This window comes from Rana temporaria, chromosome 7 (genome assembly GCF_905171775.1).
Source record: "Rana temporaria chromosome 7, aRanTem1.1, whole genome shotgun sequence".
In the NCBI taxonomy this organism is placed as follows: Eukaryota; Metazoa; Chordata; class Amphibia; order Anura; family Ranidae; genus Rana; species Rana temporaria.
The window spans coordinates 44,055,722-44,075,317 of record NC_053495.1 but is presented as its reverse complement, the minus strand read 5'-3'; the positions used below and the strand labels follow the sequence as shown (position 1 = coordinate 44,075,317).

The 19,596-nt window shown below is 47.0% G+C and overlaps 1 protein-coding gene across 2 annotated transcripts in view; it reads right to left on the bottom strand.

Moving 5' to 3' along the window:
* Positions 1 to 19,596, bottom strand: part of CARD19 (caspase recruitment domain family member 19) — a 56,046-nt gene that overhangs the window by 1,569 nt on the left and 34,881 nt on the right. For both annotated transcript variants that reach the window (XM_040359288.1, XM_040359290.1), the window contains exons 3-5: positions 11,594 to 11,747; positions 9,949 to 10,008; positions 6,758 to 6,829 (exon numbers count right to left, since the gene is read on the bottom strand). In XM_040359288.1, coding sequence (XP_040215222.1) covers positions 6,758 to 6,829; positions 9,949 to 10,008; positions 11,594 to 11,747 — 286 coding nt within the window. The remainder of the gene's footprint in view (positions 1 to 6,757; positions 6,830 to 9,948; positions 10,009 to 11,593; positions 11,748 to 19,596) is intronic.

Below are 19,596 nucleotides of genomic sequence, written 5' to 3'. Positions count from 1 at the left end.
ACTTTTCCTCCCACTAACACAAGGTACCATTCCTTCCACTGGCATCAACAATCAGGCACCATTCCTTCCACTGGCATCAACAATCAGGCGCCATTCCTTCCACTGGCATCAACAACCAGTCGCCATTCCTTCCACTGGCATCAACAACCAGGCGCCATGCCTTCCACTGGCATCAACAACCAGGCGCCATTCCTTCCACTGGCATCAACAACCAGGCGCCATTCCTTTCACTGGCATCAACAACCATGTGCCATTCCTTCCACTGGCATCAACAACCAGGCGCCATTCCTTCACTGGCATCAACAACCAGGCGCCATTCCTTCCACTGGCATCAACAACCAGGCGCCATTCCTTCCACTGGCATCAACAACCAGGCGCCATTCCTTCCACTGGCATCAACAACCAGGCGCCATTCCTTCCACTGGCATCAACAACCAGGCGCCATTCCTTCCACTGGCATCAACAACCAGGCACTACTCCTTCCACTGGCATCAACAACCAGGCGCCATTCCTTCCACTGGCATCAACAACCAGGTGCCATTCCTTCCACTGGCATCAACAACCAGGCGCCATTCCTTCACTGGCATCAACAACCAGGCGCCATTCCTTCCACTGGCATCAACAACCAGGCGCCATTCCTTCCACTGGCATCAACAATCAGGCACCATTCCTTCCACTGGCATCACCAACCAGGCGCCATTCCTTCCACTGGCATCAACAACCAGGCGCCATTCCTTCCACTGGCATCAACAACCAGGCACTACTCCTTCCACTGGCATCAACAACCAGGCACCATTCCTTCCACTGGCATCAACAACCAGGCACCATTTCTTCCACTGGCATCAACAATCAGGCACCATTCCTTCCACTGGCATCAACAATCAGGCACCATTCCTTCCAAAGACACCAACAGCAGAGCACTATTTCACCCACCAAAACCAACAATGGGGCACTTTGGAATACTTTAATTTCATGTTATCTTTTTTACTGAGAGGTCTCTTTATAAATCAACAATGGGGCACTGTTACTCTTACCAATACCAAAGACGGAACACTATTCCTCTTCCTATTGACCACAGGTGCTGTGTCATTTTTTTACATCCACTGAACACCAAGCCTCAGGCATTGTCTACTACCAATTAGGCCGGAACATTGTCCACTCCCTATGGCCACAGTCCAGACCCTCTAAGGCCTGAAGGACAGTAAACTAGCCCTTTGTTTAGAAATTTTGGAGACACCTGTATTACACTGATAGCAGCAAACAAATTTGGAATGGCTGAACATACAAAATGGATAATTGTATCAGGACCCTGGTCTGAACCTGCAACCTCTGTGGTGTCTTTTCTTGCCGAGCCACCTGGGATGCAGGGCAGCTCCATGGACAATCCCTCTGATAATCTTGTCTTGTACCTTGTTTCTTATAAACCTTAAACTCTTTGCGCCTCTCAAACCTCCTATTTAAGAAAATGTCGTTGCACTGTTTGCCAGATTTTTGTGCTCTCTCCAGCCAATATCTTGCTCCTCACATCCGTATTTTTGCTACTTGTTCCTCGACTACCCTTGGCTTGGCTTGTTCCTCGACTACCATTCTGCTTGATACTTACCTGCAACCACATGTTACCGACCTTTGACTTGCTTACTGACTATGCTTCTGTTTGATCCCTACCTTCTATATCTGCTACTGGACTCTGGCTTGCTCACCTCCTGGTGGGGCGAACCAGAGGACCGCGACCCGGCACTAACACACAGCTAAACCTATCTCCACCATCAGGAACCCTAAGTGAATACCGGTTAGTACTTAGACTTTGCACCTAGGGTTAGCACACGCCATCCACCAGGGTGACAAGCTTGTATACCTATTCTGCTGGTCAGTGGGAGTCTCTCTACTGCTATAGTGTCTTCAAACCTGACCCGACATGACAAAACGAGTTTATATTTAGTTATTATGTATGGCTGAACCCAGGGCTATAACAAACAAAAAAAAAAAAGTAAAGTACAGTCTACACACCATCCAAAAACGACACCTGTTATGAGATCACTCAATGCACGGTTGCCCTGGACCGGCATAGCAAACACTTTCTGGTGCCCCATTCTACCCCATTCTACCTATAGTATGCCATTCTGTTCTGCTGCCTAACCCCTCTGAATATAATATTCAATTACCGATTTTTCAGAAAGTTGATAATGGCTCAAAAACAAACCATTATCTCACCCACATGTGACAATGTCCTGGCCGAGCAGTATGTTAGTCACGCACTGAGCAATGCATTGTGGGAAGGAGTGTGCACAATTGTCCCTATTCGGAGGCTTGTGTTTTTCCGGAGCCTACCACACTCAATTAGAGTTGAAGGCAGGCATGCTAAAGATGTGGCGCTTGGGGGTACCCGATATTCAGTTTTGGGTTTATTTTGCTTTGTGAGGCCATATGAAATTTGCAATATACAATGTCTAAATTGACTGCATAAGACCACCACAGCCATGGTTTAAACCAGGGGTGGGGAACCTTTTTTCTGCCAAGGGCCATTTGGATTTTTGTAACATCATTCGGGGGCCGTACAAAATGATCAACTTAAAAATTAGCCTGTTATAGCGGGGATTAAACGTGTGTCCCCCCTGCATCACTGGACCCCTTTACATTACACAGCACCTTGCACCTCTGGACCCCTTTACATTACACAGCACCCTGCATCACTGGACCCCTTTACATTACACAGCACCTTGCACCTCTGGACCCCTTTACATTACACAGCACCCTGCATCATTGGACCCCTTTACATTACACAGCACCCTGCATCACTGGACCCCTTTACATTACACAGCACCTTGCACCTCTGGACCCCTTTACATTACACAGCACCCTGCATCACTGGACCCTTTACATTACACAGCACCATGCATCACTGGACCCCTTTACATTACACAGCACCCTGCATCACTGGACCCCTTTATATTACACAGCACCCTGCATCACTGGACCCCTTTACATTACACAGCACCCTGTACCTCTGGACCCTTTACATTACACAGCACCCTGCATCACTGGACCCCTTTACATTACACAGCACCCTGCATCACTGGACCCCTTTATATTACACAGCACCCTGCATCACTGCCCCCCTTTACATTACACAGCACCCTGCACTGTGCAGGACATTAATACATGAGTTACCATGACCATTGACCAGTGCAGGACATTTACCTAGGGTTGCCACCTGTACGGGATTGACCCGGACAGTACGGGGTTTGAATCATGTGTCCGGGTCTCCTTCCGCCTTCTACCCGGACACATGATTCAAACTGTACTGTGGCTTAGCTGGTGGAGGAACACTAGTAGTTAAAGTTGATAGGGGACTGTTCTTATCCTTATACAGCAGTTCGGCCAATTTAATCTGAGCCCCAATGTCCTCTTCTATACAGATACACTGAGTAATGTAATTGCCGGGATCAGCAGCACAAGGATTACTCTGCAGGGACTATTTGATGGTTTTCGGGCTCAGGCGGAGTAATCCTTGTGCAGAGGTTCTCGACAATTACATTACTCAGCCAGGGTATCTGTATAGAAGAGGACGTGGGGAGATTAGATTGTCGAGACTCAGAACTGCTGAATAAAGATAAGAACTTTCCCCTAATGACATTGTGATTTTTTTTTTTAATATGCAGCATGGGGGGAGGGGGTAAATGTCCTGCACTGGTCATGGTAACTCACAGTGCAGGACATTAATACATGAGTCACTATGACCAGTGCAACTGTGTAGGTAGGACATTTACCCCCTCCCCCCACCGCCATGCTGAATATTAAAAAAATCACAGACAGTCATCACAGTTAATAATCTTCAGACTGCATACAGAATGATGCAGTCTGAAGATTATTAACTTTGATGACGGTCTGTGATTTTTTTAATATGCAGCATAGCGGCGGGGGGAGGGGGGTAAATGTCCTCCACAGTGCACAGGACATTAATACATAAGTTACCATGACCAGTGCAGGACATTTACCCCCCCCCCCCCCCACATGATGCATATTAAAAAGATTATATTCATCATATTTACATTTAATAATTTTCAAATTGAATCATTGATGCAATTTGAAAATTATTAAATGTAAATATGATGAATATGATCTTTTTAATATGCATCATGTGGGGGGGGGGGTAAATGTCCTGCACTGGTCATGGTAACTTATGTATTAATGTCCTGTGCACTGTGCAGGACATTTACCCCCCTCCCCCCGCCGCTATGCTGCATATTAAAAAAATACACCGTATTTCATTAATGCTGTCAGCATATTTATGGCTGCCTTACTTGTTGCTGGAAATGGTTCCTCGTCGGTGGCGCTGGCTAGTGCCATCCCAGCCAGCCATGAATGTAATCCCCGCCCGCCGTGAGTGACGTCACGCCGCCGCCGACGGGCGGGGCTGTAAGCCTAGGAGAGCAGCTCATCAGCTGCAGTGCAATGGCTGGAGGCTGGCGCCGGCTAACAGGGGCGGGCGGAGTAAATGCTATTGGCTGGAGCCGGCTAACAGGGGCGGGCCGCAGGAGCAGAGTAAATGTATTGCTAAACACACGATCAATGAATGAATGATCGCCATGATCATTCATTCATTGTCAGTGTGTTTAGCAATACATTTACTCCGCTCCATAGTGACAATCGGCGGCGCTTTTTTTTCTGATCGCATGGAGGGCCGCATGGAATGATTTCGCGGGCCGCAAGCGGCCCGCGGGCCGCAGGTTCCCCACCCCTGGTTTAAACTAAAGTGTGAATGTTAAACACCCTGTGTGACTACCCATTTATCCACTGCTGCCTGGAGGTGTCCAATAGATTGTAAAGTATAATAGTTCCTATAGCCCGTCTTAGATGTGCATTGAGCATATCTGTGAACATATAAAAATTGCATATATTGTACCAAAGCTGTATTTTACAGCTTTGCTTTCCATAGATATTAGCAGACATGTTATGGGAAAAAAAAAATTCACAAAACCACAAGCTTTCCTGCTTCTCTGAGCTGCCGCCAAAGGGACAGGGTGGCAGGTACTATTAGGTAGATTCAGGTAGGGGCACGCAAATCTAAGGCGGCGTAGCCTAGCGTGTTTACACTATGCCGCCTTAAGTAAGAGAGGCAAGTACTGTATTCTCAAAGTACTTGCCTCCTAACTTTGGGCGGCGTAGCGTAAATGCGGCGGGCGTAAGGGCGCCTAATTCCAATGTGTTGGAGGGGGTGTGTTTTATGGTAATGAGGCTTGACCTCACGTTTTTGACGTTTTTTATTACTGCGCATGCGCCGGGCGCCTACATTTCCCAGTGCGCATTGCGGCTAAGTACGCCGCACGGGCCTATTGATTTCGACGTGGACGTAAACAACGTAAATCCCGATTCGCGGACGACTTACGCAAACGACGTAAAAAATTTGAATCTCGCGGCGGGAACAGCGGCCATACTTTAACATTGTTATTCCACCTAATAGATGGAATAACTTTAGGCCTGCTAATGCCTTACGGAAACGGCGTAAATCTACTGCGGCGGCCGGGCGTACGTTCGTGAATCGGTGTATCAACTCATTAACATATTCTACGCCGACCGCAATGGAAGCGCCACCTAGCGGCCATCCGAAAAATTGCAACCTAAGATAGGACGGCGCAAGTCGTCTTATCTTAGATATGTTTAAGCGTGTCTCTGTTTGAGCATACGCTTAAAACATAAGTCGGCGTAGGTTCTGAGTTAGGTCGGCTTATCTACTGATAAGCCGGCCTAACTCTTACTGAATCTACCTACAAATCTGTAAGGCCCCCTCCTTCACACGGGACACAATATGATTTGATCAGCAAGGGATCTATCTGCCTGCTGAACAGAGCAGAGCGGGTGAATAACAGGTCTGTATCTGTTCATGCAGAGTGCACTGGACATGGTAAGAGCCCGCTTTGCTCTATGGATGGCTGGGTGTAAATGGGCCTGCTGTCCGTTTACACCCGACTGCACTCTGATCTGATCCACCTAGATCACAGGTGTCAAACACAAGGCCCACGGGCCGAATACGGCCCTTCAGCCCATTTCATGTGGCCCTTGCACCCAGGGCTTTTTTTCAGCTGGAACCTGGTAGCCACCTCCAGCTCTCGTAGATTCCTACCTTCCCTGCACATACTCATGGTGGGGCACAGTAGTGCAGACCAATGATCTTCCTGCAAGTGAGAGAGGTGAAGAGCCACTTACACTGCTGGGAGGTACTAGAGACAGGCAGATATAAGGGAGCTTTTTTTTTGGGGGGGGGGGGGGCACTCCTGAACTCTGCAGTCTGTATGTAGTGCACTTGTGAACTTTACACTTTGTACGCTACGTCCTCCTAAGTAGACATAGTCTTAAAGATACATCCAGCCCTTGGAGGGCAACCATAATGCTGATGCGGCCCACAATGAAATGGAGTTTGACACCTCTGACCTAGATGAAGGGTACAGATTACCTTCCGTTTTTTTTTTTTTTTTGTGGGCCAATCAGATTGGAGGTAGGACACAAGTCCATTTACACCTGTCATTCCACTGGAATAAATGGACCATCCAATCAGGTCCACCTAAAATACTGGCAGGTGGACACGATCAGTGTGAAAGGGGCCTAAAGCAAGAAAGGAATCCAACAAGAATTGATACACAATTTTATTTTAAGAACTTAGCAGCTCCTTCTTCCTTCTGTATAATTGATAATTTTCAGTGAATAAGACAGATGTACAGACAGAAAATACATTTATAAATTGCCAGCAATGGTCACCTACCTGAGTCATTGTAATACATTAAAAAGGCCAATCCTGCAGCAACACTGAAGCATGCCAGGAAGAAGACAGGCCCTATTGATGGAAGCACATAACATGCTTTTATTACAGGTACGTCCACAGTGCCCTCAGTTTACACAGTGCTTTACAGATATATTGTACATTCACATCACATCTTGCCCTCAAGGAGCTAACAATCTAAGGTCCCTAAGTCACATTTATACATACACACAGGGCCGATCCGCCCTATAGGCTCACTATGCAAGCCGCTTAGGGCCCGCAAAGCTGCGGAGGGCCCCCCAAATTACTAGAGGCCCTGCCTGGTGAGAAGCCATTTTCAGGGCCCCTCACCCTGCTTTTCAACTCGTTGGCTGCATGGGAGAAGAGGTAAGAAGTCAGCATCCCCCGCTTCTCACTTTAATGTAAGATGTCATTTCCGACAGCAGAACACCCCTTCCCCCCGCTTCTCAACTTTAATGTGACATGTTATTTTGCTTAGGGCCCCAGGGAGGTCAGGATCAGCACTGCATACACATAATAGGGCCCAATAATACAGGAGCCAATTAGCCTACCAGCATATTTTTGGAGCGTGGGGGGAAACTGGAGTACCCGGAGGAAACCCCATAAATGATTGAATATTCAAACTATACATTAAAATTAACCACTTGGTGTATGTATAGCTAACACTTTTTTGCTATGGATAAGACCCCCCATTAGGCTATTTTTGTGGCCTATGTGCAGCCGGGGAGATTTCCATTTACTTCCTGCCCTGGATAACAAACCGTAAATAAATCACTAAAGTAATGTAAATTCACTAGATTTCTTGTCCTCATTGGATGATTTACCTTCACCTCTTGCTCTGGCGATATCCAAATCGCTTTTAACAAGTGCTAAAGGAGAATGATAAACTCTAAAGAGAAGGCTGCGCACCTGTCTAGATGGAGTATCAGCAATCGGCCTCCAATTTGGAAATAGTGCAAATGGTCTTAGATTTATTGGGTATTATTAATTTTATTGTATGTAAAGCGTTTGTTACCCCAACACTTCATATTCCTGATATGTGTCTGTTGTACTATGTACTTGTCTGGGAAAGTCTCCTATCCTCTTTGTATTGCTTCCTTTATGTGAAATCCTTGGTGTTCCTGCTAGTCTCCTTGCTTTCTTATTAAAAACTGAACACACAAGCAGGAGAACACTTATGTGTTTTTTTTTGGGTTGCTATACAAGGTGATCATTTACAAGCACTTTTTAAGTGGTTGTAAAGTCAGAGAAGGATTACTGCTACCCCTCTGTTCTACCAAGCTATACTACATAATGTAAATGTTTGTATAAAATGATGACGCAAAATATCTTATTTTAGATTGATTGTTTGGTCATGTGACCTCCAGCCGCTCTCCTCCTCCGATCTAAGGCCCCGTACACACGTCCGAGGAACTCGACGGGCAAAACACATCGTTTTGCCCGTCGAGTTCCTTGTGAAGCCGCCGAGGATCTCGGCGAGCCTAAATTTGCCATTGAACAACGAGGAAATAGAGAACATGTTCTCTATTTCCTCGCCGAGGTCCTCGTCGGCTTCCTCGGCCGAAAGTGTACACACGGCCGGGTTTCTCGGCAGAATTCAGCTCTGAACCGAGTTTCTGGCTGAATTCTGCCGAGAAACTCGGTCGTGTGTACGGGGCCTGAGGGCTACAGCGGGAGCCAGGATGTCAGCCAGGAGGTCATGTGACCACTGTGCTGCCTGCTCAGCCCCTCCTGCTGTAGTTCTTAGATAGGGGGAGGAGAGCGGACGGAGGTCACGTGACCGAACAGGAAGATCTGAAATAAGGCATTTACCGGCATAATTTTATACAAACATTTACAATGTGTAGTATAGCTTGATAGAACAGAGGGGCTAGCAGTAATCCTTCACTGACTTTACTGCCAGTTACTAATAGTAAGGAGGAGAGTGGAGGGGCAGGGAAGAGATCGCTCACACACAAGAGCTGACAGGCAGGGAGGGAGGGGGAGAGAGAGAGGAGAGCAGTGGGATGATGGAGACATGTAAACTGACCACGGTATCATGGATCAGCAAACCTGATTACCATGGTCAATATACATAGAGGACACAGGAACAGGCAGGATAAACCATTTTTTTTTTTACAGCATGGACAGATTAGACAGCACTAGCACTATGCTGTTTAATCTGCTATAAATGAACAGAATCTTTTTTAAGGGTTACAATCTTTTTAAATCAATAATCAGTCAAAAGTTTAATAAAAGCAGGTTTACCCCTAAATAGAATGTGTGGGCACATTTGCTTATATTGTTTTCTATTTGTTGGAAGTTTTTCTTAAAGCGGGAGTTCACCCGAAAAAAAAACATTAACATTAGATTGAGGCTCATTTTGTCAAGGGGAATCGGGTTTTTTTTTTTAAATCGAAGCCGTACTTACCGTTTTAGAGAGCGATCTTCTCCGCCGCTTCTGGGTATGGTCTTCGGGACTGGGCGTTCCTATTTGATTGACAGGCTTCCGACAGGCTTCCGACGGTCGCATACATCGCGTCACGAGTAGCCGAAAGAAGCCGAACATCGGTGCGGCTCTATACGGCGCCTGCGCACCGACGCTCGGCTACTTTCGGAAAATCGTGACGCGATGTATGTGACCGTCGGAAGCCTGTCAATCAAATAGGAACGCCCAGTCCCGCAGCCCATACCCGGAAGCGGCGGAGAAGATCGCTCTCTAAAACGGTAAGTACTGCTTTGATTTTAAAAAAACTACCCGATTCCCCTTCACAAAATGAGCCTCAATCTAATGTTAAAAATTAAGTTTTCGGGTGAACCTCCACTTTAAAAAGAAATGTGTGTTTTGTTTTTTTAAATCATACCTAGATGTCCCCCGCTTGCTCTAACACTGAGAACCCATCGATTAAACAGAAACAGAGCACCCCGAGCAGAGAGCTGGTGACTGTCGGTCACCACTTTATTCTCCTCCCCCCCTGCTCACTGTAGTTCTGGGCTTTTGAGAGGGGGGGGGGGCAGTCGGCTGCCGGTCCAGGCATGTGGGCGGATCCTGACTTCATTGTCGCGATCAGGATTAGCTCGCACAGGGCACCTGAACACCTAAGGTCGGCCCTGGTTGTAAAGCTACTATCTGAGTGTTACACACGCACATTCATACCACCATAAAATGTATTTTGTTTTCCCCAATTACTAACCTCTGTCATTGAGGAGAATTTTCTCCTGGTCTGGAGAGATTTCTACAAGATCGGAGGCATCTGTAAAATGTAAAAGGAATTATGAAAGCAGAGCCATCAGAAACTTTATGCATCCATTAAACTTCCTGACATGCTACAAGCAGTACATTTTTTATGGCTAAAACGCAGTACTATAGCCCCACCGAAGGGATAGTGACCAGGAACATTGACTTGAGCTGTGCCTGAGAGGAGCATCCTTGAACAATGATACAATCAATGTGCTACAGGAAGGAGGATGGCAGCGATAGCTCTGTTCAGTAGGAGGAAGGCAGCGATAGCTCTGTTCAGTAGGAGGAGGGCAGCGATAGCTCTGTTCAGTAGGAGGAGGGCAGCGATAGCTCTGTTCAGTAGGAGGAGGGCAGCGATAGCTCTGTTCAGTAGGAGGAAGGCAGCGATAGCTCTGTTCAGTAGGAGGAGGGCAGCGATAGCTCTGTTCAGTAGGAGGAGGGCAGCGATAGCTCTGTTCAGTAGGAGGAGGGCAGCGATAGCTCTGTTCAGTAGGAGGAGGGCAGCGATAGCTCTGTTCAGTAGGAGGAGGGCAGCGATAGCTCTGTTCAGTAGGAGGAGGGCAGCGATAGCTCTGTTCAGTAGGAGGAGGGCAGCGATAGCTCTGTTCAGTAGGAGGAGGGCAGCGATAGCTCTGTTCAATGTAGTGTTCTAGCAGGATGAGGCATAGCATGTCTAAATGTCAGTGGTAGCAGCAGGGAAGCGGGTCGGTAAAGTCAGGCAAAGTCTAATGAAATACTCAAATTCCTACAAAAGCAAATAAAATCTGAGTGTCTTAGAAATTGGGGCTGTGGGCATGAGTGATAACAGTGAGTTAAAGCAAGAGAAGGATGCAAGAGTATCAGTACTACACATAAGGGGAAGCTATTTTCAGGACAGGTTTTTAGTTTTAAACACATATACACAAACCTGCAGCTTAAAGTGATATTAAAGGCAGACTTTTTTCTTTAAATAACAAACATGTTATACTTACCTGCTCTGTGCAATGGGTTTGCACAGAGCAGCCCTGATCTGCCTCTTCTCTGTCCCTCCCCCCCCCCACCACCACCAGTGCTCCTGGCCCCTGCCTCCTGCATAGCAAACAGCTTGCTATGGGGGAACCTGAGCAGGCTCTCTCCTGACTCGCTGCTCTGCTCTCTCCTCATTGGATCACTGGCTGATACACAGTCTCAGCTACTAAGGAGGAAGCGACCCAGGTGAGCCGCTGCTTTCATGCACATCGCTGGATTCAAATGAGGCTCAAGTAAATATTGGGGGGGGGGATGCATGAAGGTAAAAAACCATGAGACTTTAAGGTGGGTACACTAAGGTCAAAATTTGAATAGTTCAGCAAACACTGGTTGAATTGAGATCTGTGTGTGGTCCTCCTTGTATGACAAAAGTTGTTACTATTGACTTCTGTAGAACAGGACTGTTGGAAAACTTTCATTCAGTTAGTTTATTTTTCATTTGACCTACTAGCTGAACAAAAGTCCACATAAGCATGTAAACTCAGCTTTAGTTTACCCTTCTTTTACTCTTCCTTCTCTTCTTATTTACAAAGACGCAGAACAACTTAACATAGTTCAGCTTATACACAAAGTAATCCTCTGAAACTTACTCAGGCTGCTTCTACTTGGCAACGAGGCATAAACCTTGTCTGCATTGTTCTGCACAGCCCTGTAGAACTCCTGACATTCTCGTTCCCCTTTTTTCTGGAGATGCTTCAACAGGTCAACCAGCCGGGTACGCACAGGAATTTTCAGACTTCTAAACTGTAAATAAGAAAAATTAGACTTGTTGTCATAGATTGCATTAAGGTGAAAAAATGATTTACTTTACAACTCCTTTAACCACTTAAGCCCTGGACCAATATGCTGCCTAAAGACCCAAGGGGTTTTTACAGTTCGGGACTGCGTCGCTTTAACAGACAATTGCGCGGTCGTGCGACGTGGCTCCCAAACAAAATTGGCGTCCTTTTTTCCCCACAAATAGAGCTTTCTTTTGGTGGTATTTGATCACCTCTGTGGTTTTTAGTTTTTGCGCTATAAACAAAAATAGAGCGACAATTTTGAAAAAAATTCAATATTTTTTACTTTTTGCTATAAGAAATATCCCCCAAAAACACATAAAAAATGTTTTTTTCCTCAGTTTAGGCCGATATGTATTCTTCTACCTATTTTTGGTAAAAAAAAAAAAAAAAAACGCAATAATCGTTTATCGGTTGGTTTGCGCACAATTTATAGCGTTTACAAAATAGGGGATAGTTTTATTGCATTTTTATTTTTTTTACTACTAATGGCGGCGATCATCGATTTTTTTCGTGACTGCGACATTATGGCGGACACTTCGGACAATTTTGACACATTTTTGGGACAATTGTCATTTTCACAGCAAAAAATGCATTTAAAAATTGCATTCTTTATTGTGAAAATGACAGTTGCAGTTTGGGAGTTAAACACAGGGGGCGCTGTAGGAGTTAGGGTTCAGTGTGTGTGTGTTTACAACTGTAGGGGGGTGTGGCTGTAGGACTGACATCATCGATCGAGTCTCCCTAATAAAAGGGATCACTCGATCGATGCAGCCGCCACAGTGAAGCACGGGGAAGCCATGTTTACACACGGCTCTCCCCGTTCTACAGCTCCGGGGAGCGATCGCGACAGAGCGGCTATAAACGAATAGCCGCGCCGTCGTCCCGGATCGCTCCCCGAGGCTTGCCGACCGCCGCATGTACCGGGGGGGGGTCCCGATCGGACCCCCCACCCGCGTCAAGCAGAGGACGTATAGGTACGTGCATGTGCCTGGCCGTGCCATTCTGCTGACGTATATTTACATGAGGAGGTCGGTAAGTGGTTAAGAAATAACATTTGGAACGCGTCTTTAGAATTACACAGGAGGAAAGTATCTCCAATTTACTAAACTTTATTATTTTTGCAGGCCAAGATTCTCCCATACCTCATATCAGAGAATCCAGAACTTTAATATGGGCCTGGGAGCCTGAAGAACAACTGCTCCAGAGTTCCAGCAGAGATGAGAACCCTGACAGAAACGACTCTACGTCTGACCAGAACCAGGCAGAACCGGAGAGTGTCCAGACTCCACCTTGTAACCAGGAGAGCGATGATCTGCCTGAATGCAGTGTCTGTTTACTGGAAATAGAAGAGGAAGACAAAAGCTCTAGACTTCCTTGTTCTCACCAATTCCACGATGAAGGCATCACCAGATGGATGGATGGAGCAGAACATGTCCACTCTGCCGCGCCAGGGTCAATCATCATATATGGGTAAGTGTCCTACATCTCTGTTAGTCTTTTGAGCGAACCTGAACTGTAAAGTTCGGGTTCGGTACGGACTTTTTACTGAACCTGAATAATTGCTGAAAGTTTGGGTCCGGGTTCAGAGTTCGGAAAAAAAAAAAATGCGCGGAGGTCCCCCCAAATTCAATAACCAGACCCTTTAGGTCTGGTATGGATATTAAGGGGAACCCCGCCGTCAATTAAAAAAAAAAAAAATGACGTAGGGTTCCCCCTAAATATCCATAACCAGACCTCTCAGGTCTGGTGTGGATTTTAAGGGGAACTCCACCCCAAATTTAAAAAAAAAAAATGGCGTGGAGTTCCCCCAAAAATCCACACCAGACCCCTTATCCGAGCACGTTGACCTGGCCGGCCACAGAAAAAAGGGGGGAACAGAGTGCGGCCCCCCCCCCCTCTCCTGAACCACACCAGGCCACATGCCCTCAACATTGGGAGGGTGCTTTGGGGTGCTCCCCAAAGCACCTTGTCCCCATGTTGATGGGGACAAGGGTCTCATCCCCACAACCCTTGCCCGGTGGTTGGGGGGGTATGCGGGCAGGGGGCTTATCAGAATCTGGAAGACCCCTTTAACAAAGGGGACCCCCATATCCTGCCCCCCCCTGTGTGAAATGGTAATGGGGTACACTGTACCCCTACCATTTCACGAAGGAAGTGTAAATAGCAGTTTTCAGAAAAAAAACACACACACACCGTAGAACAAATTACTTTATTAATTAAACCAAATAAAAATCCAGGGGTGAAAATAGACGATCAGTGCTGCTCGCTGCTCCATCGTTGTCTCTATCCAGCGTCGGGTGATCTCTCCAGCGATGAGAACATCCATCCATTCAGAGCACAGCTTAGCGAATGACGCGCCGATGCTTTGACGTTTCTTTTATAGGGGAGGCGGGCCACGCGTCACGTGACCCTGTCCCGCTCTGACGCAAGGGCTGTCCCAGTGACGTAGCAGAGTGTGCGTCAGAGGGGGACGGGGTCCATACCAGACCTAAAGGGTCTGGTTATTGAATTTGGGGGGACCTTCGCGCATTTTTTTTTTTTTTTTTACTAAAAGTCCGTGTCCCATTGACTTCAATGGGGTTCGGGTTCCCGAACCCAAACTTTTTTTTTAAAGTTCGGGTCCGAACCCGAACATCCAGGTGTCCGCTCAACTCTATTTATGAGTACAAGTGATTGTTTTTAAATATTTGGCAAAAACATTTAGGCCCCATGCACACGAGACGCTGCTAAACTCGAGTTCAGAGGCATTTGGGCATTTTTTTCAACTGCCCCTGAACACATTTAATGTTATCCTATGTGTCCATGCACACAATCACATTTTTTGGCGTTTCAAAGCAGTTGGGTTTAGGGCCGTTTTTCCAAACCCAAAATTTTGGGTTCAGAAGCTTTCAGCTTTTGCGTTTTAGACGCAAATCGCGGCAAATGGCGGCAAATCGCGGTACCGGCGTTTTGCCGCGATTTCGTTTATAGGCGTTTTTAAAGGTGACCTATTTTTTTACATTAGAAATCTCAAAAATGATGGCAAATGATGAAAAACCATAAAAAAACATAAAAAATGTAATTGCTTGCATTGCATTGTGGACAATCCACAACTTGTGGCAGGTGACGTGGCCAGTGGACAATCCACAACTTGTGGCAGGTGACATAGCCAGGTGACGTGGCAAGTGGACAACCCACAACTTGTGGTATGTGACGTGGCCAGGTGACGTGGCAGGTGATGTGGCCAGGTGACGTGGCAGGTGACGTAGCCAGGTGACATGGCAAGTGGACAATCCACAACTTGTGGCAGGTAACGTGGCCAGGTGACATGGTAGGTGACGTGGCTTGGTGACGTGGCCAGTGGACAATACACAACTTGTGGCAGGTGACGTGGCCAGTTGATGTGGCAGGTGACGTGGCCAGTGGACAATCCACAACTTGTGGCAGGTGACGTGGCCAGGTGACATGGCAAGTGGACAATCCACAACTTGCGGCAGGTGACGTGGCCAGGTGACGTGGCCAGTGGACAATCCACAACTTGTGGCAGGTGGGGTGGCCAGGTGACATGGCAGATGACGTGGCAAGTGGACAATACACAACTTGAGGCAGGTGACGTGGCAAGTGGACAATCCACAACTTGTTGTAGGTGACGTGGCCAGGTGATGTGGCAGGTGACGTGGCCAGGTGCCGTGGCCAGTGGACAATCCACAACTTGTGGCAGGTGGCGTGGCCAGGTGACGTGGCAAGTGGACAATTCACAACTTGGCAGGTGACGTGGCCAGTTGATGTGGCAGGTGACGTGGCCAGTGGACAATCCACAACTTGTGGCAGGTGACGTGGCCAGGTGACGTGGCAGGTGATGTGGCCAGGTGACGTGGCAGGTGACGTGGCCAGGTGACATGGCAAGTGGACAATCCACAACTTGTGGCAGGTGACGTGGCCAGGTGACATGGCAGGTGGCGTGGCCAGTGGACAATCCACAACTTGTGGCAGGTGACGTGGCCAGTTGACGTGGCAGGTGGCGTGGCCAGTGGACAATCCACAACTTGTGGCAGGTGACGTGGCAGGTGATGTGGCCAGGTGACGTGGCCAGGTGACATGGCAGGTGACGTGGCCAGTGGACAATCCACAACTTGTGGCAGGTGACGTGGCCAGTTGACGTGACAGGTGGCGTGGCCAGTGGACAATCCACAACTTGTGGCAGGTGACGTGGCCAGGTGACGTGGCAGGTGATGTGGCCAGGTGACATGGCAGGTGACGTGGCCAGGTGACGTGGCCAGTGGACAATCCACAACTTGTGGCAGGTGACGTGGCCAGGTGACGTGGCAGGTGACGTGGCCAGGTGACATGGCAGGTGACGTGGCCAGTGGACAATCCACAACTTGTGGCAGGTGACGTGGCCAGGTGACGTGGCAGGTGACGTGGCCAGGTGACATGGCAGGTGACATGGCCAGTGGACAATCCACAACTTGTGGCAGGTGACGTGGCCAGTTGACGTGGCAGGTGACGTGGCCAGTGGACAATCCACAACTTGTGGCAGGTGACGTGGCCAGGTGATGTGGCAGGTGACGTGGCCAGGTGACGTGGCCAGTGGACAATCCACAACTTGTGGCAGGTGACGTGGCCAGGTGACGTGGCAGGTGATGTGGCCAGGTGACATGGCCAGGTGACGTGGCCAGTGGACAATCCACAACTTGTGGCAGGTGACGTGGCCAGTTGACGTGGCAGGTGACGTGGCCAGTGGACAATCCACAACTTGTGGCAGGTGACGTGGCCAGGTGACGTAGCCAGGTGACGTGGCAGGTGACATAGCCAGGTGACGTGGCCAGTGGACACTCCACAACTTGTGGCAGGTGGCGTGGCTAAATACACGTACACTGCTGCTCTGGTCTCACAAAATAGCTGAAATGGTTAAATAATATTGTTTTTTGAGCTTAGGGAGGGTCTTATGATGTTTCTTAACCAAATGCTTATAAACGCAAACGCGGTAAATCGCGGTAAAACGGGCGTTTTAAACGCCGGTTTTTGCGTTTGAAAACTTGTGTTTAGATGAGTTTGCATTTGCTTCTCGTGTGCATGGGGCCTTAGAAATTATTTTGTTCATTAAGAATTTGAAAGATCAACATTTTCTTCTCTCACCTACAGACAGCGTTTGATGTACCAAATTATGGACGGATGGCCGTTATCATCCCTGGACTATTATCATCTCTACAGCCACCAGTTAGGATGGACTTTGATCGTGAAGCACTAACTTTACGAATTCATACATCCACCAGAGATGAATAAGGGAACAATTTCAGAAGCAACTGGTAAGCCATGCCCGATAGAAGGGTGACTTGGCTAATTCTGATTTGTGTCTTTTCTCCCTAAACAGCCCGTCTTGACCATTGTTGGGTGACAGTGATTGCTTTGTTAGCAGGTAGAATTATTCAGAATAATTTTTTTGCTGGTTAACTTCTTTTATGAAACCCTTAATACATGTTTCTTCTCTTCCCACAGATACAGCTAGGGGTGCAACGGATCGTGCCCGATCCGCGATCCGAACGGGTCGACCTGTTCGGATCGGCACAGACTGCGATCCGCAGAGCGCACCCCCGCTGTGGCCTTAGGAAAGACCGTGGCTTCGGCTTAGCTCCGGAGCGGTCGGCCATCTTGGTACACCCGGCGGCGGTGCGCGCTGACGTCATCACCCCTCTGCTATTCCTACCAGAGCGCGTGCCGCGATCTATTTTGAATGCATCTGCAAGACTTCAAGTACAGTGAGTTGAATCATGATTGTTGGGCAATGCAAAAACTACTGGCTATTATTACTAATATGTGGGGGCAATGTTATACTACTGAGTGGCTATAGATGCACCTTGAATTTATTATTACTAATGTGGGGGCAATGTTATACTACTGGCTATTATTACTAATGTCATGTGGGGGCAATGTTAAACTACTGGCTATTAATACTATGTGGGGGCAATGTTAAACTACTGGCTATTATTACTATGTGGGGGCAATGTTAAACTACTGGCTAGTATTACTAATGTGGGGGCAATGTTGCTGATCCGAAAATGATCCGATCCGTGACTCCTGATCCGAGGATCGATCCGTGAGTTTTTTGATCCGTTGCACCTCTAGATACAGCTGCTGAATTATGGACAGATGATCATCATGAAGTCCTCATTAAATACAGGAAGCACAGTAGCATAGTGATTAGCAGTCATGCCATGCAGCATTGGGTCCTTGGTTTCTTATTCCAACCAGGATGTTATCTGCATGGAGTTTGCATGTTCTCCCTGTGCCTGAGGGGGTTTTCCGCCGGGCACTCCGGTTTCCTCCTACACCCAAAGACATGTTTTATAGGGTAGTGTGAATAATTAGATTAGAGTAGGGACTGGCCAGAGAGGGATTACTTTGACGCAGTTGGCCAGCTTAAACATGCACAGCAATGTGCGTGTAAACGAAAAATCCCTGTTTTTATGCAAAGTGTATTAGAAAGGATGTAAAGCAGTGTAAGAGTGTTCATTTAGAATGTTAAATGTTAACATGTGGTCACACCCCTTTTAGCACCTGTTGGCATAGATATAGGTGATTATATATATACACAGTACAGACCAAAAGTTTGGACACACTTCTCATTCAAAGTGTTTTCTTTGGGGAATTATACATAACAAAAAAGTGTGACACAACTGAAAATATATTTCATATTCTAGGTTCTTTAAAGTAGCCACCATTTGCTTTGATTACTGCTTGGCACACTCTTGGCATTCTCTTGATGAGCTTCAAGAGGTAGTCACCTGGGGCAGCACCTCATCACTCTCCTTCTTGGTCAAATAGCCCTTACGCAGCCTGGAGGTGTGTTTGGGGTCATTGTCCTGTTGAAAAATAAATGATGGTCCAACTAAACGCAAACCGGATGGAATAGCATGCCGCTGCAAGATGCTGTGGTAGCCATGCTGGTTCAGTATGCCTTCAATTTTGAATAAATCCCCAACTGTGTCACCAGCAAAGCACCATCACACCATCACACCTCCTCCTCCATGCTTCACAGTGGGAACCAGGCATGTAGAGTCCATCCGTTCACCTTTTCTGCGTCGCACAAAGACACGGGGGTTGGAACCAAAGATCTCAAGTTTGGACTCATCAGACCAAAGCACAGATTTCCACTGGTCTAATGTCCATTCCTTGTGTTCTTTAGCCCAAACAAGTCTCTTCTGCTTGTTGCCTTTCTTTAGCAGTGGTTTCCTAGCAGATATTCTACCATGAAGGCCTGATTCACACAGTCTCCTCTTACCAGTTCTAGAGATGTGTCTGCTGCAAAAGGTGGCTACTTTGAAGAACCTAGAATATGAAATATATTTTCAGTTGTTTCACACTTTTTTGTTATGTATAATTCCACATGTGTTAATTCATAGTTTTTATGCCTTCAGTGTGAATCTACAATTTTCATAGTCATGAAAATAAAGAAAACTCTTTGAATGAGAAGGTGTGTCCAAACTTTTGGTCTGTACTGTATATATATATATATATATATATTACACACACACATAATCTCACAAAAGTAGTTTTTGTAAATATTTTATTATATCTTTTCACGTGACAACATAAAGTAGTGAGTGTAAAGCTTGTATAACAGTGTAAATTTGCTGTCCCCTCAAAATAACTCAACACAAGTCATTAATGTCTATACTGCTGGCAACAAAAGAGAGTACACCCCTTAGTGAAAATGTCCAAATTAGGCCCAATTAGCCATTTTCTTTCCCCGGTGTCATGTAACTTGTTAGCGTTACAAGGTCTCAGGTGTGAATGGGGAGAAGGTGTGTTAAATTTGGTGTTATCGCTCT